The sequence below is a fragment of the Penicillium coprophilum genome (assembly GCF_028826855.1).
Source record: "Penicillium coprophilum strain IBT 35676 chromosome Unknown utg000001l_segment0_segment0, whole genome shotgun sequence".
Lineage (NCBI taxonomy): Eukaryota > Fungi > Ascomycota > Eurotiomycetes > Eurotiales > Aspergillaceae > Penicillium > Penicillium coprophilum.
In genome coordinates this window covers 2086893-2109014 of record NW_026622720.1, presented here as the reverse complement: position 1 = coordinate 2109014, position 22122 = coordinate 2086893, and the positions used below count along the sequence as shown (strand labels likewise).

At 49.1% G+C, this 22122-nt stretch overlaps 10 protein-coding genes across 10 annotated transcripts; 6 read left to right on the top strand and 4 right to left on the bottom strand.

Moving 5' to 3' along the window:
* Positions 1 to 32: 32 nt before the first annotated feature.
* gua1 (GMP synthase (glutamine-hydrolyzing)) lies at positions 33 to 2973 on the top strand (the record flags this gene model as incomplete). The annotated part of the gene is made up of 22 exons (XM_056671933.1): positions 33 to 77; positions 225 to 248; positions 361 to 484; positions 537 to 569; positions 623 to 662; positions 720 to 728; positions 780 to 844; positions 895 to 1019; positions 1068 to 1140; positions 1197 to 1225; positions 1282 to 1669; positions 1732 to 1763; positions 1820 to 1896; positions 1947 to 1990; positions 2053 to 2081; positions 2133 to 2147; positions 2211 to 2222; positions 2284 to 2325; positions 2379 to 2552; positions 2600 to 2752; positions 2822 to 2880; positions 2937 to 2973. The coding sequence occupies 22 exons, from the start codon at positions 33 to 35 to the stop codon at positions 2971 to 2973; spliced, it is 1629 nt and encodes a 542-aa protein (XP_056537506.1).
* Positions 2974 to 3579: 606 nt separating this feature from the next.
* N7500_000786 (type I polyketide synthase) lies at positions 3580 to 10473 on the bottom strand (the record flags this gene model as incomplete). The annotated part of the gene is made up of 5 exons (XM_056671932.1): positions 3580 to 4410; positions 4473 to 4793; positions 4850 to 7426; positions 7481 to 9707; positions 9776 to 10473. 5 exons carry the CDS (start codon positions 10471 to 10473, stop codon positions 3580 to 3582), a joined length of 6654 nt encoding a protein of 2217 aa, XP_056537505.1.
* Positions 10474 to 10961: 488 nt separating this feature from the next.
* N7500_000785 (Serine hydrolase FSH) lies at positions 10962 to 11928 on the top strand (the record flags this gene model as incomplete). The annotated part of the gene is made up of 5 exons (XM_056671931.1): positions 10962 to 11003; positions 11054 to 11072; positions 11128 to 11211; positions 11271 to 11705; positions 11765 to 11928. The coding sequence occupies 5 exons, from the start codon at positions 10962 to 10964 to the stop codon at positions 11926 to 11928; spliced, it is 744 nt and encodes a 247-aa protein (XP_056537504.1).
* A 764-nt stretch (positions 11929 to 12692) lies between these two features.
* On the top strand, positions 12693 to 13612 carry N7500_000784 (uncharacterized protein; the record flags this gene model as incomplete). Its single annotated transcript, XM_056671930.1, has 4 exons — positions 12693 to 13049; positions 13134 to 13224; positions 13276 to 13358; positions 13418 to 13612. 4 exons carry the CDS (start codon positions 12693 to 12695, stop codon positions 13610 to 13612), a joined length of 726 nt encoding a protein of 241 aa, XP_056537503.1.
* A 1340-nt stretch (positions 13613 to 14952) lies between these two features.
* N7500_000783 (uncharacterized protein) lies at positions 14953 to 15213 on the top strand (the record flags this gene model as incomplete). Its single annotated transcript, XM_056671929.1, has 1 exon — positions 14953 to 15213. The coding sequence occupies one exon, from the start codon at positions 14953 to 14955 to the stop codon at positions 15211 to 15213; it is 261 nt and encodes an 86-aa protein (XP_056537502.1).
* A 197-nt stretch (positions 15214 to 15410) lies between these two features.
* Positions 15411 to 16040, top strand: ura6 (uridylate kinase ura6; the record flags this gene model as incomplete). Its single annotated transcript, XM_056671928.1, has 1 exon — positions 15411 to 16040. The coding sequence occupies one exon, from the start codon at positions 15411 to 15413 to the stop codon at positions 16038 to 16040; it is 630 nt and encodes a 209-aa protein (XP_056537501.1).
* Positions 16041 to 16566: 526 nt separating this feature from the next.
* Positions 16567 to 18021, bottom strand: N7500_000781 (PCI domain protein; the record flags this gene model as incomplete). Its single annotated transcript, XM_056671927.1, has 2 exons — positions 17773 to 18021; positions 16567 to 17678 (listed from the first exon to the last, which is right to left on the bottom strand). The coding sequence occupies exons 1-2, from the start codon at positions 18011 to 18013 to the stop codon at positions 16567 to 16569; spliced, it is 1353 nt and encodes a 450-aa protein (XP_056537500.1). The 5' UTR covers positions 18014 to 18021.
* Positions 18022 to 18529: 508 nt separating this feature from the next.
* On the bottom strand, positions 18530 to 19226 carry N7500_000780 (uncharacterized protein; the record flags this gene model as incomplete). Its single annotated transcript, XM_056671926.1, has 3 exons — positions 18530 to 18925; positions 18979 to 19055; positions 19103 to 19226. 3 exons carry the CDS (start codon positions 19224 to 19226, stop codon positions 18530 to 18532), a joined length of 597 nt encoding a protein of 198 aa, XP_056537499.1.
* A 902-nt stretch (positions 19227 to 20128) lies between these two features.
* N7500_000779 (PaaI family thioesterase) lies at positions 20129 to 20824 on the top strand (the record flags this gene model as incomplete). The annotated part of the gene is made up of 1 exon (XM_056671925.1): positions 20129 to 20824. The coding sequence occupies one exon, from the start codon at positions 20129 to 20131 to the stop codon at positions 20822 to 20824; it is 696 nt and encodes a 231-aa protein (XP_056537498.1).
* A 209-nt stretch (positions 20825 to 21033) lies between these two features.
* N7500_000778 (thioesterase family protein) lies at positions 21034 to 22112 on the bottom strand (the record flags this gene model as incomplete). Its single annotated transcript, XM_056671924.1, has 2 exons — positions 21034 to 21950; positions 22010 to 22112. 2 exons carry the CDS (start codon positions 22110 to 22112, stop codon positions 21034 to 21036), a joined length of 1020 nt encoding a protein of 339 aa, XP_056537497.1.
* Positions 22113 to 22122: the final 10 nt, after the last annotated feature.

The window sequence follows — 22122 nt, the reverse complement described above, 5'->3', positions numbered from 1 at the left end:
GCCAATTATCTCGATACGCAGAAATCATCACAATGGCTCCTAACGTCGAGGCTGAAGCGCCTCACAACAGCTTTGATGTACGTACTATCAGCACCCTAAGAGCCGGCATGGCGAGCTCGGAAACTCCATCGTCGTTCTCTACAACTTACGATCGATCGCCGTGTAGGCGCAATCGATATTGACAAACATATGAAGAATGGATTGGCTAACACTTGATTTTCTAGACTATCCTCGTTCTCGATTTTGGCGTATGTCCCCGGCATCTTCTTACCCCTCGACCCCTCTACCCCTCTACCTTTCTTTCGGCCTTTTCACATAACGGAGCTTCATAACGGCAAACGCTAACTCCGCTTTATAAAGTCCCAAACGAGCCATCTTATCCTACGCCGACTTCGCGCTCTCGGCGTCTTCGCTGAGCTGCTCCCATGCACCACCAAGATCGCTGAGCTGACTTGGAAACCCAAGGGAATTGTGTTCTCTGGAGGTATAATGAGTCATTATCGCATAGGTTGTGACATGTCTGACTGAGCTACTAGGTCCTTCCTCTGTCTACGACGAGGGCTCGCCCCGTAGGTCTTCGTTTTCAGAACGTCCTATTACCTATACTTATACCTATATATAGATGTTGACCCCGCTGTTTTTGATCTTAACGTGCCTATTCTGTGAGTGTTATTTTTGCCCACTCATTCAGGTTCAATGGACTAATACGGGATATCTAGGGGTATTTGGTACGGCTTGCTTCAGCATCGAAATTAGTATGATACTGACACTTCAGCTAGCTACGGCTGCCAGGAGATCGCTTGGCGAATTGACTCAAAGAATGTCGCACGTGGAGAGGCACGAGGTATGTGACCTTTGGAACACTTTGAAATCAATTCTGACTCTTTCCTCCAGAATATGGCCACGCCGACGTCAAAATTACTAAGGTTAACAGCAATGTCGACCGACTTTTCGCTGGTCTCGGCGATGAGATCCCTGTGTTCATGTCCCACTTCGACAAGCTAGTCTCCCTGCCTACAGTGAGTGAAATTATCTCGTTTCCGAAACAACATCATTAACTTGAATAGGGATTTGTCGTTGTTGGTGCCACCACTAACTCAGAGTACGCCGGAATCGCCCACGAGGAGAAGCCTATCTTCGGTTTGTCTTCCACTAAGTTGTCTGACGTATGAAGGAAATGAGCTAATAATGACTAGGCGTCCAGTTCCACCCTGAGCTTGAACACGTTCGTCCCTGAAAATCCCACTCACACCACACCCCTCTAACATGCTTGGAATATAGACACCCCGCGGAAGCGATATCCTCCGCAACTTCAGTGTTGATATCTGCGGAGCTCAAGCGAACTGGAAAATGGGCGACTTCGCTGAGCTTGAGATCGCTCGTATCCGCGAGCTTGTTGGTGAGCGTGCGCTTGTCCTCGGTGCCGTCTCGGGTGGCGTCGACAGCACTGTAGGAGCGGCTCTCATGCGTGAGGCTATTGGGGACCGTTTCAAGGCTATCCTCATCGACACAGGGTGCATGCGCCTTAATGAGTGCGAGGTTGTTAAGGAGACGCTCGGAAAGCATCTTGGCATTAATCTTACAGTTGTTGAGGCCGGCGATCTGTTCATGAGTCGTCTTGCCGGTGTTGCTGACCCTGAGAAGAAGCGAAAGATCATTGGAACTACTTGTGCGTACTCCGTTTTTTTTTTTCTCCGTTTTGTTTTTGGCAGGGTGCTAACGATCTTGAAGTCATCGATCTCTTCGAGAAAGAGGCTATCCGGGTACTTGATGTTCTCTACTCTTGGCTCCGTAGATCAGATGCTAACAGACCTCCTAGATCGAGAAGGAAGCAGAGAACACCCCTCACTCCGGGAAGGTGGAATTCTTCCTCCAAGGCACCTTATACCCTGATGTGTAAGTCGTTTTGAGCTATTTGCCAGATCCAAGCTAATTTTTTCTTTTAGTATTGAATCTTTAAGCTTCCGAGGCCCTTCGGCCACTATCAAGAGTGAGTCAATGAACTCTAAAGCAGGATATTTCAACAAAGTCAAATGAAACTGACATGAATAGCTCACCACAACGTTGGCGGTCTACCAGAGGTAAGCAGTTCCACCTTCGTATTGAAAGTATCGCAACTAATCAGCATATAGCGGATGATGAACGGAGTAAGTCGAAGTATTCGAAGAAGCTTGATTGTTTGAATTTACTAACCACATTGGCACGTTCAGCAAGGTTTGCGTGTAAGTATATGCCTTCTTTATCTTCATCAACGCATATAGGACTAACGTGATCTTATTATAGCTGATTGAGCCGCTCAGACTTTTGTTCAAGGATGAAGTTCGGGTATGCTATCCTGATAATGTGAATTCTACCTCGAATTATACTAAATTTTACAGGCAATTGGTCGCAAGCTCGGCATCCACGAGTCGCTCGTGAACCGACACCCCTTCCCTGGTCCTGGTATTGCCATTCGCATCCTCGGCGATGTTACCAAGGAGCGCGTGGAGATCGCTCGTAAGGCCGACCACATCTTCATCACCAAGATCAAGGAGGCCGGTCTTTACAACCAGGTAGGTTAAGTCCTTAACGAATACAGACATAAGCTAATCTCTCCCAGATTTCCCAAGCCTTCGCTGGTCTTGATACTAACCGCAGTGTTGGTGTGTTCGGTGATCAGCGCGTTTGGGGTTACATCGTGATTCTCCGTGCTGTCACCACTAAGGATTTCATGAGCGCAGACATCTTTGACTTCGATACCGCCTTCCTCAAGGTGAGCCACCCTATCTGCCGTAAAGGCCGATCACCATCATATCCTACATTTACTAATGTATCTACCTAGGATGTTTCGCGCACTATTTGCAACCAGGTTGAGGGCGTGGCCCGTGTTGTCTATGATTTGTAAGTTGAAATCTTTCTATTCGGTCTCGAGGATCAAGCTAACATTATCTTTCTAGAACCTCCAAGCCTCCCGGCACCATTGAGCTGGAATAAGGAGCATATCAGAAGGAAGGCAGATAGGATAGATCACTTGTCTTAGACGGCAAAGGAAGACTCAAATTGGACTGAGACTAAAATGGCGACATGATCGGGAGAGCGAAAAGGAGAAGAGAAATGATGTATATGAGGGCATTACAAGCCCTGACGATAGAAATTGAATTTGGCGTTTAGGGACTACCAGAAATGCATAAAAGGAGTGACGGTATCCAAGCTGGTGAACCGGTCAAGATGTGCAGATACGCCCGTCTATGCAGTTACTCAGTACTTGTAGATATCGATTTATGTGTTTTCATTGTGCCAATTGGCCTATAGGATGATAACCTTAGGGCTCATGCCTTGAGAGATGTAGATAGTGAATGGAAAGATTTCCTTCCCAGCTACATAATGATTCAGCACCTAACGTTGATCTTTATCATCGACCAAATTTGGGCTCCAAGGAACATTCCAAAATAGTAAGTACTATTCGAAATGAGAGATCATAAATAAAAGAAGAATCAGTTTATCAAATAGTAACAATCTGTAAATAGTCCGGGGAAACTTATAAGGTATACAAAACAGTCTAATGGCTCGTATACCGCCGCAGTCCATGCTATCATCCTGTTACTCAGTACGCGTATAAGCCTGAGACTTTTTGAGGATAATCTCAGCCAAAGCCATCAAACTGCCACTGGACAACAACTCCAGAACCTGCACATTGGCATTGGCCTCACGGGCAATCCAGTTACGAATCTCAATAGCAACCAACGAGTCAAGACCCAACGAAGCAACTGTAATCGAGGGATCCATATCCTCCACGGAGAGAACGAGAACCTGTGCTAGCTTAGCGGCCAGCGCCTCGTAACACACTTTCAAAGCCTCCTCCTTAGATGGCGCAGCCGACAGAGTGACTTGCAGCGGCACCGACGGGCCGTCCCGCTGTGAGCTATTTCCCAGTGACCTCTTGGCAGCCTCATATAGCACGCTGAACTTCGCATCCTGGACCCAGAAGTTGTTCTCGAGTGAATCCAAGCGCAGTCCTGTGATGCATTGTCCAGAGCAGGACTGATCAAGATCACCGGTCAGAGCGGCAGCTATCAGTGCTAGGACCTCCGACTCGTCGATGGTCTGGCCGCCAATATTTTTCATTACCTCCTGGCGCCGCTGGGCGTCGGTATCTGCTAGATAACCGACGTCGCTGACGGCAGCTAGGTCAATTGATGTCCCTGGAAGACCAAGGGATTTGCGATATGCTATAAATCCATCCAGGAATGCATTTGCCGCGGAGTAGGCTGCTTGACCGCGATTGCCGATAATTCCGGCCACCGATGAAAGGGCAATGAAGAAATCCAGTGGGGAATGGATCAGTGCATTATGCAAGTTCCAAGCCCCTTCTACCTTATTGCACGCCACAGCCGTGAAGTCTTCAAGCGACATGTTTTCGAAGAGCATGTCCTAATTAGGGTCAGTATTCAAAAATGAGTGTTATACATCAATTCATATGATAGGGAACTTACGCGAAGCACCATTGAGCCGTGAATAACACCACGTATAGGCGGGAGGTCTCTCATCTCATCCCTAACCAGCGCCTCAACTGACTCCTGGCTGCTGACATCGCAAGCCTTGACGACAATCCTCATACCCGAGGGAGTCAAGGTATCAATCAAAGCTTGGACCTTATTATCAATTGTAGCTCGACGAGATACAAGAACAATGTTCTTTGCGCCCTTCGAAGACATCCACTTGGCTATGCTTCGGCCTAAGCCACCAGTACCACCGACCAAGATGTAAGATGCATCAGGTCTTAAGAGCTTGGTGCTGGTCTTGGGAGCCACGGCCTGTAAGAATAAATGATTATGTTCGAAGATCTGATTTCAGATGTGTTATTGCTTACCTTGACTTGATCGCCTTCGTGAGGAACTACCACAATTTTACCCATGCTCTTACCAATCTGTAGAGTACGGAACGCCTTTTCGATTTCAGAAATTCGATATATCGAAAGTGGTAGGATAGGTTGCACTGATCCCTCGCGAATCAACCGACAGACATCGCCCAGGAGTCGCTTCATCAACTGCGGCTTGATCTTGCCAACCTTGGTGAGATCAACCGACGAGAATGTGACGTTCTGCTCAAAAGGCTGCATTTCAAGCCGCGTATTTTTCGTAATATCAGCCTTGCCAATCTCGACAAATCGTCCGAATGGTGCAAGGCACTCCCAAGTCTCGCGCAAAAGATCGCCTGCTAGGGAGTTGACGATAACGTCTACACCAACACCACCGGTGGCTCTGCGCACGCTGCGGGCAAAAGATGCATCACGACTATAGAAGATACGGTCTTCAGGAATACCGTACTGGTTTATTAAGAATTGTTTCTTTTCGAGGCTTCCGACTGTAACAAAGATGTCTGCGCCAGTCATCTGGGCTAGCATTATGGCAGCTTGACCGACACCACCAGCACCGGCGTGGATGAGAACCCGCTCGCCGGCTTGCAGTTGACCTAGGTCAAATAGTGCGTAGTATGCAGTACAAAATACAACTGGCACTGTGGCTGCAACCTCAAATGACATGTCGGCTGGGATTTCCGCAGCGCTGGTCACAGAGCATCGCGCATAGGTCGAGAAACAACCCTCTGGCATGGCCATGACTCTTTGACCAACCTTGAAATTCTTCACGTTGGATCCTACACTGGAGACAATACCACTGCATTCGATTCCGATGTATGATTGTGCAAGCTGGCCCATGGATACAACAATATCTTTGAAGTTGAGACCACTTGCTCTCACTTGAAGCTCGATCTGGTCCTCGCCTAGTGGCTGGGGATTGTCGTCTACGAAGTAGAGAGAGTCAAGGGCACCTGGATTGCCAATCTGGATCTTGAAGCGTCGCCCGGGCTGACTGAATGGTTGGGTTGAGATTGTCATATCGTGGGTTTCATTATGGACGAAACAATTAGCAGTATCATCCTCCACGACGCGTTGGACAAAGAGCTCCGAGCCTTTAGCTTTGAACTCGAGATCCTTTGAGGGCTTGGTCCCATCGGTGGGCCATATAGCCCTCATGGCTGCTTGAATAGGCTTCTCGGGATATTCGGTGTCTTCAGGAGCCAACCCAAGGGTAGCTATCCTAGCCATAGTCTCTGAGCGCAGGGTACGAGCCAATCCGACTGCCATTTGAGCATCGGGAGAATCAGTTCGGTAGACCCAGAGCACAGTTCGAGCATTTAGTAGCGCCTTCTTGAGCTCCTCAAATACGTCCTCGGTGAGATGTCGTAGGGAGCTAGGTCCAAATTGAAGTAGAACAAGATGCTTTTGAGTGAAGTCCATCTCACCAAAGGCTTGGACAGAAACCTGCCACCCTGATATATTGCACAGTGCGATGCTAAGTTTATCAGCAATACCATCATCGGGCTTTCCAAGGTAGGAGATGACAAGATCGTGTTTGTGTACGACCTGATTCCCATTTGCATGCAAATCGTTCTTCTGCTCTGTAATTTCACTCATGTTTGCGTCCCCGTGAGTGTAAGTATTGTCATGAGACTTCACAGGGTCTTTGTGATCTTGAACATCTGCTTCGACGGTATTTTCAACCTCAGTCAAAGGATGCCAATTGATCTTGTAGCACAGTTTGCGAGTGTCTTCGCCGTGGGTGTTTGGATTTCTGAGGGGAGTCATTACTAGACCTTCTATTGTGACGATAGGCTCTACGTCGCCCTCTCGGATAGCAAAAAGGTCAAATTTCGTCGGTTCAGGGAAGGGCAAGCTGGGACTTCCACTGCAGTAACCTTTAACATGCTCACCAGCAGTCGTTGGGACATTGAGACCGACTGTCACGCGCTTGATCATTGTCGGCATGTAAAGTGTGTCCAGGTCCATTCGACCCAAGCCTTGTCCAAGTAGGGGCCAGGCAAAATGTAGAAGTCCGTCAAGGAATGATGGGTGGACAGTCAAGGGAGGCTCAAATTGCTTCGGCATGACACTGCGTGTATCTCTCACGTGAAGATCACCGAACGAGTGGTTAGGGCTGGAATAACAGTTATCAATGTCCTGAAAGATGGGACCATATCCGGCTCCTAGATCACTAAGAACCTGGTACATGTGGGACATGTCGAGGTAATTAGTAGCCGATTCCTGGATTCGGGCAATCTGGGCTTTCGTGTGAGTGGTTTGAGTCTCGAACGGGCTCGAGATCGCAGCCGCCTGCTGTTTTGGATCTGAGCGAACCCGCACCTGACCAGTGCAATGCTCTGTCCATCCTCGCTTTGGAGTCCAGGAGCAGACACGGAACTCATCCCACAGATCGGATGATCCCCGGGTGCCTTCGGCATAAGGACGTAGGGTAATTGTGGTCTCTGCATCAGTGTCGTCGCTCAGTACGAGCGCCGAACCCACAATGACTTCCCTCAACTCAAATAAAGAAATTTGAATATCAGCTTGCTTCGCGCGTCGCCGAGCGGCCTCAATGGCCATAACTAACTATTTGGCAGTCAGTGAACATAGCCTATATAGCTTGTCATTCATCAAACATACATAGCCCGCCAGTGGGTAAACAGCCATCCCCTGCATCTTATGGTCTCGGAGGTATGGTATCTCGTCTAAGCGAACTATGTTACGCCACGTTGGCTCCAGATCATTTGAGTAATTTGCCAATACCCCCAATACATCGTTCCTGGCACGATCTCTAGTCGCATGCTTCTGCGAGATACGGGCAACGTGCCAGTATCGAGTTCCATGTTGCCATGGATAGCGAGGCAGGTTAGTCAAGAACCAACGGTTTGCTGCACCAGTCTTGGGGAAATTCACTCCTGTCATATTGAGTGTAGCGCCACGCACGTAGGCAGCAGCAGCGGTATCCAAGACCGACTCAGCTGCGTCCACTTTACGAACAATAGTTGGTGTATATCCAATCTTAGAGACGGTGGGACCCAAGCTCCTTAGAGTATCCATGATGGGCCCCTTCATTGTAGAGTGTGGACCGATTTCCACAAAAAGGTTTGGCCGTGTTTCATCTTCCGATACAATCTTGCTGAGAGCGTCAGAGAACAGCACCGGTGATGTCAAGTTAGCAGTCCAATATTCTGGACAAAGCTCGGCAGGCTCTACCAGACGCCCAAAGACAGAAGAAAAGAAAGAGACCATTGCTGATGGGAAGTGCTGAATATTCTCAATTGCAGCCAGGTAAGCCTCGGCAACCTTCTTCATATGGTCGGAATGGTAGGCGACGTCAATTTTCAATCTTCGGTTGAAAAGCTGCTTGTCTTGAAGAATCTTTTCGAGTTCATCGATTGCGCACACTTCTCCCGACACCGTCACGCTCGAAGGACTGTTCACGCAAGCGACGGTGGCGTATCCGGAAAGTTGTTTCAACATAGGCTGAATAGCCTCGCGACTGGCGCCGACGGCAATCATGGTGCCCTTGAGGGACGGGAACGAGGACTTCAGTAAGGATGTCATTTTTCCACGCCAGTAACCCAGAGCCATAGCTCCCTTCAGGTCATAAATTCCTGCAGCGTAGGCTGCACTAATTTCTCCAGAGCTGTGGCCAATCACTGAAGCTGGACGAATCCCCCAGGATTGTAGGAGATTGACGAGTGCAATCTGAAGCGCTGTGCAGGCCGGTTGACTTAGGTGAGGGGAGTCAATCTCTGAAGTGTTGTGGTCCTTTTCTAACTCTTCTATAAGGGAAAAATCAGCGCCGAGCTCTCGTAGGTATTGATCGGCTCGATTGATAGTCAGCTCGTATACAGGGTACTCATGCATCAGAGGGACACCCATCTGCGCCCATTGAGCTCCTTGGCCAGTGAAGACAAACGAAACTATTGGGGCGCCTAGAACCCGGGACGGATTGATCTTCAGTTGAGCAAGACGGATTCCAAGGTCGTCTAGAGAGGTAGCTGATACGCCAACACGGTACGAGAGTTGGGACATTTTGTTGCCTAGAGTATAAGCAAAGTTGCCGAACAAGACCTTTTCAAAAACTTCGGGATGTTGTTCAAAGTAAATACCGAAGTCTTTAATCCGAGTGCGCAAAGACTCCTTGTCGTTGGCGGATATCAAGAACAGTTTGCGCTTAGGGTCCGCTCCAACATCTTCAATAGCCTCATCTGGGGCTTTTGATGCTAGTGGCGCCTTTTCGAGAACGACATGTGCATTAGTTCCTCCAAAGCCGTAGTTTGACACGCTGAGGTATTTCTTGCGAGAAGGCCAGGGTCGCGTCGTCGTTAAAACTTTCATATTCCACTCGCTCATCGGAATATTAGGGTTCGCTTTCTTGAACTCTGCGTTCGGAAGCATCAACTCTCTATCAAGCATCATGGCTGCTTTTATGACGGAAATTATACCACTGGCACCCTCCAAATGCCCAATGTTGGACTTGACGGATCCAATGTAAAGTGGGTTTCTGGCAGTACGATTCTTTCCAAGTGCCGCATGGACCGCTGCAGCTTCGACGGGATCACCGGCCTTTGTTCCAGTGCCATGCATTTCTACAAATCCGCATTCGTCCGGGTTGAGGTTGGCCTCTTTGTAGACCCGTCGGATTAGCTCCTCCTGGGCTTGACCATTTGGTAATGTAATTCCCTTTGTTCGCCCATCTTGATTGACTCCTGAATGAACAATAACAGCTCGGACGGGATCTTTGTCTCGTAATGCGACTTCGAGAGGTTTCAAAACAACGACACCACAGCCCTCGCCTCGCGCGAAACCAGATCTGGCTCTCTCGTCGAAAGAGAATATTTTACCCTCATCATTGAACAGTCTATACAATTACAGACAGTCAGATGACGTTGTCGTGATCTTGGCTTAGAGGAACACGGAAATGCTTACTGTGACATAGACATAGAAACCCAAATATCTGGTACAAGGTTAAGATGACAACCAGCGATCAGGGCTTCCGTGGACTCCCCATTTCGTAAGCTCTGTACTGCATAATGGAGTGCAACGAGTGAAGAAGAGCAAGCTGTATCCACTGTGATACTGGGCCCTCGTAGATCGAAAAAGTATGAGATACGGTTGGATTGTAGTGAGGCTGCACATGCGGTGGCTTGATACATGGGGATAGTCTCGATATCACGGACGTTATGGAGCTCATAATCAGAGAAATTGCCACCGACAAAAACCCCCACGTTCCGACGGGCAAGATTTTCTTTGGGGATTCCAGCACTCTCCAAAGCTTCGTAAGTACACTCCAGCAGCAAGCGTTGTTGGGGATCCATTGACGTGGCTTCTTGGACAGTAATGTTGAAGAAGGGAGCGTCAAAGCGTGCAATATCCTCGTCGAGGAAGTAGCCCCCCTGAGGATTGAAGCAGCCAACCTTGGACGGATTAGGGTGTTGGAGTGCTCTGACAGAGAAGCGATCTTTGGGTATGAGTGACCAGCCACTGCGAGCTCGGGTGCATAGCTCCCATAGGTCACTGGGAGAATTTACCTGCCCCGGCAGTCGACAGGCATACCCAATGATGGCTATAGGCTGTGGTGTACCTTTCTCATCATGGAGTGCACCTTCAGAGTTAGCACCGTCCATGTTTGTGGGTGAAAAGTGCGGAAGGTGCAATTGCAATATGAGTCTGAAGGATTTTGGGGGGCCGCAAAGGCATCGGGGGAAGACATCTGGCAAGCTGATTGTCTATAGTGGCCTATATAGCGTTGTAAATACCTCACGCCAGCTCTTCTGGTGCGGGTCATTTTGGGGTGTACGGCTTGATGAAGCTGTCTCTGCTAGTATTGGGTGATCGGTGGTTATTCCCGAAGTGGTGACTTGGACTGAAATGTTGTACCGTCCCACATTCCCACATTATTCGATATACTAATTTTTTGTAGTTGGAGAGTTGATGTTCGGTGGAAATCCCGTGGATTTTTGTTTGCCAACGTCCACTTGTACAGCCCGAGCGGTAATTTTTGACATAGTATATCTGCGAATATTGATCTCTCTTCCACTGCTCATTGTCTTTCCCTTGGTTTGATCTAAATATACAGACTTGCTTCATATATCTCTCAGCCTGTTCATACAAGATGAGGTTCTTGTGTCTTCACGGCGCCATTGGGAATATCGATGTATGTAATGGGAGATATGGTGAACGTCAATGCTGATTTCTTTGTTGCAGAATATTAATATCCAGCTTGGTACGTATTATTCGGGGCTCAAGACTTGGACGAGGATTCACTGACAACAACGCAGGCCCGCTGGTGAAGCATATGGCTATGGAGGGTTTCGCTTCATTCCACTCTATCAACGGCCCTGTTCCTGTGTCCCCGCCAGCAGGTAATTTCCTGACGTGCTCAAGCATAGAAACCATTGTTCTGATTTCCGTATGCCCCTAGGGTTCGCGGAGTATTTCGGAGTAGGGCCGCATTACCGGTGGTTGGACGATGGAGGAGCAGCAGAGGACTCCATGATCACCCGTGTTCGAAAATCCCCACATGGTTTGTGTCCGGAAGACATGATGAGAACATTGGGCAAGAATTGGGATGGCCATTGGAATAATCACCAGGAAGTCATGGAATACCTCTATGACACGCTGGAGCAGAATCCCGATATCGAAGGCATAGTCGGATATAGTGAGGGTGCTACGATGGCTGGAAGTCTAATTTTGGATGAGGATCGAAAGGCCCAGGAGACCGGTCGTCCTCGTCGCATAAAATGCGCAGTTTTTTTCACTGGCTGGCCCCCTCTTTCCCCTGAGGAAGACGTGGTCCTGGCAGATGAGAGCGATTATATGCTAGACATTCCGACGCTTCATGTGGTTGGTGCAGACGGTACTTTTGACATATATTGCCCTCATATAAATCATATACTCACCATGTATCTTTGACAGACCCCTACCGGTACGGGGCACTGGCGTTGTTCAACATTTGTGACCCTGATACGGCAGCCATGTTCGACACCGGACGAGGCCACACCATCCCTCGGTCCGGCCCGGTCATCGCCGAATTGGGAAATGCCGTACGAGACTTGATTGCCAGGGCATATCAAGCGTAAGCGAGCGGCATGATTCATGGGAAGCACGAAGTGCGTTGACGGATAAACAAACTCGGGCCTCGGGGTTCCAGATTTCAAAAGACCATGTGCTGCAAGACAGTTAGATTTTGAATTTTTACGTGTATAGTCATTCATCCAAAGGTATCTAGCGTTGCCTTTTTCCAATGGGGATGATGTGCCACCCACCAGCTGATATTGTAGCTCATCCGAGGGATAAATTTGAAAGAGCTTATATCGCAATTGGAAACTTGCCTACTCTGCTTTCACTCTCACAAACCATCAGTTTGGGTCCTCGGGTGTACTATTATTCTGGAAGCTCTTTAAATCCTGGATTGATCAACGCTGCAAGTCAGAGTTCAAGCTCTACTGTCCAGTCGAAATGATGCACTCAAAGTCTGGACGGTGATTAAGCTAAGCTATGATATGTTGAGGCTGTAGATTGCAATCTCAAAAAGTCTGGCTGCATACTTGACATTCGGCAGCATATATCTGACCATACACTAAGCGAAATTTGAAGTAAACCAGGCCAAGAGAATTTCATTGATATTATCGCCTGCAAGTATAATCTGCAAAAATGAGTGCCAACCACATATGAAAAACATCAAATTGCAGCCTCCCCTTCTACCTGAAGTGACAGTACCACATGATCTCGGAGGGTTTATAAAGCGATATATAACAAAGCCGGGCGGTTCCTCTTGAACAATCAAGTTATAAGCAAGGAACAAAAAGCAAATAATTTTAGATGTGACTACGAATTCTACAAAATGTATGACGCGATAGTGAAGATCATTTGGGCACTGTTGGCTATTACCTTGATGCTGACCCAGACCCACGCACAATCTGTGTCCGAGGATGACTGCGCGACGGGAGTTCATGCCATCATTACCAGGGGACAAGGCGGAGGCGATGATCTGAATGTGCTGATCACTCTTTCAGACTTGATCCTGAAGCAAATTCCCGGCTCGACAACCATCGGCTTACCCTACGATCACGAAAACGTGTTGAACGACACTGCGAAGATGCACACAGTTCACGACGGTGCGGTCCTAATGCAACAATTTGTGCAGGAGTACGTCGAAAGCTGTCCCAGCACTAAGATTGTGGTGGTGGGATATTCAATGGTGCGCCAATATCAACCCCATATTTGACAATACGTCCTCGTTCTACGACAATACCCGCACAAAATGCTAAGACTCAGCCTGTAGGGAGCAGTGCTCATGATGGATTCTCTATGTGGAACCAGTGAGATTGGATTCTTCTTCGTCGCTCCTCTGGCTCCGTTCTATAACTCGATCAGTACGTGATTCCGAAGCAAATATCAGAGCACACAAATCTGATCAAATTCAGTCATAGCTGCAATTTCATATGGTGATATAACCTACGTTCCTGGCATGCCGTGGAATGTGGGTAATTGCACGATGGGTATAGGCGTGAGTAATACAAACTCCAGATTCAAGTGCCCAATTATAAGCTAAAGCGAATGGATCAGCTTCTTCCCCGTATAAATTCGGCCTTGTGCAGACCCTTTGCTAGCTCAATACATAGCTATTGTGATTACGGTGATGCCCAATGCTGCTCGCCATACCCAGAAGACGGCAATGCCGCACACCACGGCTATGTATCGAAGTACAATCAGGACGTCGTGGATTTTGTTAAAAGCCGTCTAGCAATGACTGAGCAGTAATTATACTAATTCGGTCATGGAATTCGTAAGTGATATGAGATAGAAAAGATTACTGTCAATTACAGTTGTTGACAATATTGAACACAGGAATGGGTTGCTTCCCAAAGTATAGATATGGCGGCTATTACAGTATTACATTCAAATGCTAGCAATAGCAACCATTGAAGTGCACAAGTACATACACGGTGAACCCTGGAAATGTATCTCGGCGTATTTCTTCAGCGTAGGCTGGCACACCCGCTCATCCATCCAATCATAAACGTAGTATACCACCAGCAATGCACATGTTTATGACATCTAAAACAGAGAATATTACATACTACCCTAGATCGTAAACATTGGGTGGTACTAGAAGTTAGAACTACATGGACAGTGCATTTTGCCCCAAGACAAATACCACCTAAAATCAACCCTCTACGGAGTACTCCGTACCTGTCGTAACAATAGCAAACTACCGCGAGCTATCAAGTATCATATCGTTGCTCTATGCAAAAGCTGAAACTTCGGTGTCCTGTATACACTATGTAAGCACTACGGTATAATGATTCTAGGTCCGAGTTTCATACACTTAGCCCCTTGATCCAACCAAATTCAACTTGACCTTGTTCCTCCTCTGTACTACACGTAGACTTTGGTCTCAGGGGCTTTATAGGAATCCGGCCTGCATCTAATTCAATTCTATATCTATCTATGGAATATGTTGGTCTATACTCAAAAGTTAGCAAGGCGCCCCTTGCTGCGTATGATTTGATGAATCGTCTCCAAATGATATATATCCATGAATAGCATGCGTGATCAACATATCTTCACCCGAGGAAACCTATAATAGGCTGGCACAAAGAGGTTCTTGAATACAGCATTGTGAAAGGGCATACATGGGATCTTATATTTTCTAGCAACGCGAAGTGTTCGAAGGTGACCATTGGTATAGTGATTCAAGGGCATTAGCGTTTTGCTTTTGATTCAGGTTCTCTTAAGGCAGTTAGGCAATATTCAATGGACTGAATTTAGTCATTATTCTCAAAGAGCCCCTGATAATCCTATATCACATGGAAGCTTCAGCCTAGTACGTGAGGTGCATGAACGATCGTGTCCTTGGCCCCGGGAGAAATTGTAGTCTGTACGTACATTTCCAGGGTTTCTATTGGCTAAGTCCTGATATAAACCTAAGAGAGCAGTTAATAATCTTACCTAACATCACTTGCCACTGTTGAAGCCGAAGGCGTACACAAATTTATACACAACCGCATCGAGGTATACAGATCAGCAGCTAATCCCGTTTCGGCGATCCCAACTCCTTTTTCTTTTTCCCTCTTCAACAACCCGAAGCCACTGCCTCTATGTTTTCTCTAGCCCGTCAATTCTCCGGAGTACGCTCCAAGCCTCTCATCCTCAGCCAAAAGTTCAGCCGATCGACCCTGGTACCCCACCGCCTGTACTCGAACCCTCCGAGATCTTCGCCGCCACGCGCACCCTCCGCCCCTCAATCCAGCCGCTCCAATTTCCCAATCATCCCCATCATCATCATAACCGCCATCAGCTCCGGCGCCTACATCTACCTCGTAAAGACCCGCACCGGCGTCAACAAACGCCCAAACTAGCTTGAAGTAAGCATCGAAGGGCCTAGCCCGTACAAAGGGGGAAAAAAAAAGCAAACTAACATCCGTTTCAAGTCAAGTGTTGCCCCTCCACCGAGAAAGCCCCCACAAACAACCTAGACTCGACACCCAATCCTAAACCCCTTTAACTTCACCTCACCTCTCTCACCAACAACAACAACACACCACAACCATCCACAATGGCCACCCCCCGCTTCTCCACGAAAGACGTGACAGTCGTCTTCTTCCTCGGCGGCCCTGGCAGCGGAAAGGGCACCCAATCCGCAAACCTCGTCAAAGACTACGGTTTCGTCCACCTCTCCGCCGGCGACCTCCTACGCGCCGAACAAGTCCGCGAGGGCAGCCAATACGGCGACCTGATCCGCGAGTACATCCGCGAAGGCAAGATCGTTCCCATGGAAGTGACCGTTGCATTGCTGTCGAATGCCATGGCCGAGTCGCTGGCTACCTCGCCGCCTCCTGCTGGCACCAAGGCCCGCTTCTTGATCGACGGTTTCCCCCGCAAGCTTGACCAGGCTGTTTTCTTCGAGGAGACTGTTTGCCCCTCCGAGCTTGTGCTATTCCTCGATTGCCCCGAGGATGTTATGGAGTCTAGATTGTTGAAGCGTGGTGAGACTAGTGGTCGTGATGATGATAACGCTGCTTCTATTCGCAAGCGGTTCCATACTTTTGTTGAGACTTCTATGCCTGTTGTTGATGATTTCGAGAAGAAGGGCAAGGTTGTTTCGGTTAAGGCTGATAGCTCGGTTGAGCAGGTCTATGAGCAGGTTAAGGCGGGTATTGAGGCTCGTGGTTTGCACAAGCGTTAAGCGGGTTATGGTATCGATGTATATAGAATAAAGTCGGGGCTCAATCTAAGGGGGAAAGTTGTTTTTATCTAGTGACTCCAATTGAAAATAGAGCATAGAAGAATTTAAGCATTTTTAAACTTCAGCCTCTTAGGTGGATGATGGACGTTTCTTTGCTCCATTGGAATACAGACATTGCTGTAGTCAGTCAAATATCAACTATGGACCCAACTACGAATATGAGCCAAGACCAGTCTAAAGAAATATAATATTCTTCAAGCCAGAGTAAAAAAAAAGATGAACAATAGAAAAGTCATCCCTCCGGAAAACATAAACAAGACTAAGATTGACATGACATGACTCGTGGGGTCCCAAATATCCAACGGGGGCAGTATAAATCCAACCCTACAACTGGCCAGGGAAAAAGAAATGCATGAGGAAAAAAAAACAACGAAATTTCCCCTCTATTAACTGAAAGATTTTTGTGTTCTGTGAGCTTTTTTCCATTTATAAAAAAAAAGTACACAACTGTTCCATAGAGCGTCATTTATTCAGCACTGGCCTCAACCTCACGCGGCTGCGCGGGTTGAATGCGTCGGCGATCACTGTTACCGTTGCGGTTGGCGTTGGCTTCTTGGTCAGCCGCGGCCTGGATACCTTCGCGAGCAAAACGCTCACGCTCGGTGCGGATGACGTTCAAAACGCTCTCGAGGGAACGGCGCCAGACCATCAAGCGACCTTGGACCTCGGACCACTGCTTCTCGCCGAAGACACGGTAGGTGGCACGGTGCACAAGGAACTCGGACTTCAGCTGGGACAGGCGGCCCTCGACGAGGCCGGCACGGATGGTGTCGATGACCCACATCTCGACCTCAGTGGCGGGGACGCGCAGAGCAGAGGCGATAGTGGCGTAGGGGAGTGAGCGCGAAGGGGTGGAGGATGCCAGCGAGGTGAGGGTAAGGAGACGCATCTTGGTCTGCAGCGCATCAGCGTAATCGGCGAGCACACCGCCAGAGATGGAAGCGAGCGGGGTGGCAGCGACAAAGGTCTCATAGGCGTCGAGGGTATCCGAGGTGAAGAGCTCGAGCAGCTCAAAGAGAGTGCTGTCGCTGGAGCGTAGGGCCTGCACGGCGTCTGATGCGGTCAAGGGAGTGAAATCGAAGACGTTGGAGCGACGCAGAGCGCTAGCGAGTGCGCGCACAGCCAACTCGCGGGCTTCGGGCTTGCTGACGTCGGCAGCGTCGATGGTCTCGAGCGCTTGCACGATGTGAGTCTGGGCCAAATCCTCATCACCAGCAGCAGTGGCGGCCTCAGCAATGGCGATGTGCAACTTCCGGGCGTCATCGTTCTCCAACTCCCACGCGGAGAGCCATGTGGGGAGCTGGGAAGAAAGCTGGGGCTTGAGGGCTTCGAAAGCGATTCCAGATCCAGACTGGCGGATCACGGCCACAATGGCGAGGAGAACGTGGTACCGGCTCGAATCGTTGGAAGACAGAGTGTTGAAAATGGTGGTGAGAATAGAGATAGCGAGAGTAGGGCCGAACTGGGGCGAGGTGGTGATGGGCTTAGCGAGATAGGTGCAGATGCGAGGAAGGAACACGTCGGCATCGGAAGACTGGTGGACGAGGTGAACCAGGAGGTTGTAGGCGGAGGTGATCTCTGCATTTTTTGTAAATCCATGTCAGTTTTTGTCCATCAAAGATCTCAGTGCCAGATTCCGACTATCTGCAGATCATTCGATACTCCCACTTACCCTTCTCGGGGGCACTGTTCAAAGCGGTGGCAGAGGACACAAGCTTCTTCAGGACTTCATCGCGCTGCTTCAGATCGGCCTCGCCTTCAGACTGTTCCTGCTGGCGGAGAGGTTCGAGGAGCGGGGCGATCTCGGACTGGAGGTTACCCTCTTTGCGGAGGGCATCGATGTACTGGGCGAACTCGTCGGCGAGCTCGGTGAAAGAACCCTCAATGAGGAGGGTATTGGTAGGGGCGGGCATGATGTTGGTGGGAAAAGGAGAGGAAGAGAGAACGTGAAGTTCTTGATGGTGGAGTCTATCGATAAGTTGAGAAATTTCAGTGTGTGCCAAAAAAGTCTTGGCAAAAGGAACACCACAGTTGAAACGTCTCGACTGATCTTTGTTTACGACCTCTTTTGACTTGATTTCGAATCGTTCATCGCGGTCAAATAATTAATGTCTACGCGCTACAACGTTTACTCGACCGGTTTGTTTTGTTCAATGGGTTGCCAATAATTGGTAATATTACTTTTCATCGAATAGTTCATGCGCCAAATCGTCACCTGCGCAGATGAAGCAAAAAGGAACTCCCACCCAAAGCAAAACAAGAAATGACAGGCGCCACGTTCATAAACATGTGGACAATCGGGGAATCGAATGCCTTGAAAGAAGAAAAGCAAATCGCATCGCGATGATTCAAGGGAATAGAACAAAGAGGACGCTATGTGTCCCAACCATCAAGGGGTAATTAACTGTCCAAAGACCGAAGATCATCCTTTACAGGACCATGCGCGCAGCAAGGAACATGAGGCCAGCCACCAAACCAGTGGAGTACTGGGTCAGGTCACCAAGAGCGACAGCGGCGTTGGTGGTAGTGCTGGCAGGAGCCACGGAGGAAGTTTCGGAGCTGGAAGACTCGGTCGCAGTAGCCATGGCCACAGTAGTTGAAGCCATGGTGGAAGAAGAAGAAGCGGTGGTGGTGGTCTCACTGGCGTTCTTGGAGCCACAGACGGCGGCCTTCTTGCAGGCGCGCTGACCCTCGGCATCGTCGGGGTGCGAGACAACGCACTGGCCGTAAGTGGCCTGGCAGACGTAGAAAGGAACGGTCTGCTGGTAGGGGGTCACGTCGGGCACGGAACCATCGCTGCAGACACAGGTGAACTTCAGGGTCGACTATTGAAACCGTTAATCTCCTGGGCGCACAGACGCGATACACAGAAACATACAGCGTCGCATGAGTTGAGCTTGGTGCCTTTCTGGCAGATATCGGGGCAAGTGTTACGCTGAGCAGAACACCAGCTGCCTGCATCCTTATTAGCACTTGGTCATGTCAAGCGTCAGGATTCCTACTTCGCTCGCCGCTTTCCACCAAACCAATATTGAAGCCGGCGGGAAGGGTGTAATCAGACTCGGTGGAATTCTGGCCCATGACGGCAGTGGCCAAAGCCGAGATGAAGATAAGTGAGGAACGCATGATTGATAGAGATGTGTGTAGAGAGAGAGAGAGTGGGAAGAAGAGTAAAAGGAAGTTGAACAAGAGAATGGGCAGGTGCTTGGGTACTTGTATCCAAAGTTTCAAAGGTTCCGTAGGAAAGAACAAGGCCGACTATTATTTGCCAGGGTAACTGCCAGGATAACTCCCCCTATTGGCATACCAGGTGGATTTTTTATCACTAGTGTCATTGTTTTATTTCTAGTGAAGATTTCAATTATTTCCTTTGCACAGGCCTTGTTTTTTCGAATTTACTAGACGCCTGACCTAAAAGAGCCTGCAAAAGATACCAGGCTAAATTGGAGGGTCCTTGGCTGCGTATAACTAAGCCTAGTCAGGTTAAGTGAACCCCTGCCGCATGAATCCGTACGAATCAAAAGCCGTCGACGGAGATTGTTGAGTGCACAACAGGACACTTAAGTCGCTAATGGTTCTGTTTACTTTGGGCATTCTTGCCCGAATTCCCATTCCTATCGCCATGTCCCTTACGGGTAATTACCGACTACATGCCAGGGGTGAGACAATACTATGTCTGTGCTCAAGAACCGTATGATTGGTTCTTTAGTTCAAAGCACATGGGAATAATATCTATATCTACTTGAGCGCTTCCAATCTGATATTCCCTCTCCACCGCAAATCAATTTTGCAAATCCACAGGGCCGTGCAAAATGATTCGACCCAGGGGACGGAGTATTCACGTGACTGTTTATCATCACCTAATCGGTCATAGCCGGAGCCGAGGTTAAATAATGTTGACCATTGCCCTAATATACTACTGAAACTATTGAAACACATTCTATGCCAGGTCCTTTATCTACATCCGGCGTGCCACAATTACTCCCCCAATATAATCCTCAAACAACCGCTAGAAGAAAATAATTGAAATGGCTGATCCCGCCCCGGCAATCGCGCATCTTCGCACCAACCCATGGGCAAACAACCTTATCTCCTCGGCCGACTACAAACCAATCCAAACCGACTCTCGACGCTTAAAGCCTACAACCGGGGAAGATGGCTTCCTGGCACAGACTCTCAATACACCGACCACAATCCCTCACTGCCTAACCCTGCAACGGCGCAATCTCACACCCGCACCCGCCGAAGTCCCGACCTGGCTCCCGGCAACAAAACAAGATGCCGCATCTGCCGCAAAGCCCACCCCGGGCGTAAATCCAGCAGACATAATTATGATCTTGGATCTCAGCAGCCCCGGTCTGTCCGGCCACCCATACACCGTGCACGGCGGCATTGTCGCGACGCTGATTGACGAGGCCATGTCTCTCGCTGTCGCGGCGCATACCAATGCGCCCACTGCGCTAAGCACGGATGAGGATAACCCGCGCGGGAAGATCTTTACCGTGCAGCTCGACGTCAGATATAAGAAGCGCGTGACTAATCCTGCTTTGCTAGTTGTCAAGGCGCGGGTTGTTGGTAGGGCGGGGAAAAAATTCTGGGTGCGAGCGCAGGCATTGCAAGAGGATGAGGAGGGTGCTGGGGGACATTTGGAGTGGGCTAAGAGGAAGGTTATCAAGGCTGATGCTATGGCATTCTGGCTTGTGACGTCCGACTCGAAGTTGTGAGCATCATCCTCCTGTTCTTCTCAGGCTCGGAGCTTGAAGTATAGACTGGGGATCTGATTCCCTGATGTACATATAGGAATTTTGATCCCGTACATACAACACCCCCTTTGTACAGATAGAACCAGCCACATTATATATATAAAGCATAAAACCGAGTCTGGATTGAATGCCCGAAATCTATTCAAATGCATGCGTATCTATAAAGCTATCTACAGCTTCTCCATCTTCCTAGTTCCAACATTCCGACTAGCACTAACAACCAATCCAATCTGTGTACTCACCGCAATGACATCCCCAGCCTCATCAACGACCGTCACCTCCAGATCCGTCCGTCCATCCTTAATAACCTTAACAACAACTCGACTATAAAGCCACTCCACTCCCTCGGCAGGAAGATGCTTCTTCATATCCACACTGAGCGTAACAGTAGGATACCAAGTCTTCGCCTTCTTCCCAACAACTGGAGACCCACTCTCTTTAGCCGCAGCTGTAGCAAACATGGCATCAATGTTATCCAGAGCCATGGGGAACATGTCAAGAAGAAATCCCACCGCAGCATCGGTCCAGCGACCATTAACATCACCCCCGGGCCGGAACCTAGCCCACTGATCAATATTCAAATTGCCCGAGCGCTTCCTTTGCTCCTCGCCATTTCCAGGGCCAAACAGCTCAATCTGCGCCGCAGCTTTACGGAAATCGGGGAAAGCTGGCTGAAGCTTCGTCCAAGCGCCGTCAATGCCTGTCCGACCCAGTGCCGCCAGATCAACGGACCCGTCGGCACGCGATCCCGCTGCCGGAGCTGGGAGAGGCTTCCATCCTGTGGTCGCACTCAAACCGACTTCAGCCTCAGGTGGACTGATGGTGATATAGCCGGCTAGCTTGACCTCTAGCTGGTCGGGGTTTGTTTCCGAGGCCTGCAACAGCTTGATGTGGATCGTGCTGGTCCGACGGCCGATCTTGACATCTTCCACTTCGAAAGTGACGGGGCCTGAGGCTGTACGTCGTAGGAAGGAGAGTTGGATGGAGATCGGGGATGCGGGGCCTTTGTATTGATTTGGGTGGACGTGCGCGAAATGCGTTAGGGTTAATTGGTAGATTACGGCTGTTGTATAGCCACCGTGTGGCACTGGTCCGGTGTTAGTTTTCGGTTACTGGTAGGTAAGGAAAATATGGGATCTGCTGTACCGGTTCCAATGCACCATTCTGGTCGAAGGAAGGCGCTGTATCTGTTGGAACCTTGGGGAGTGACCTTAATGGCCTCTTGGAAGGATGGATTGATGGTGGACATGGTTGTGGTA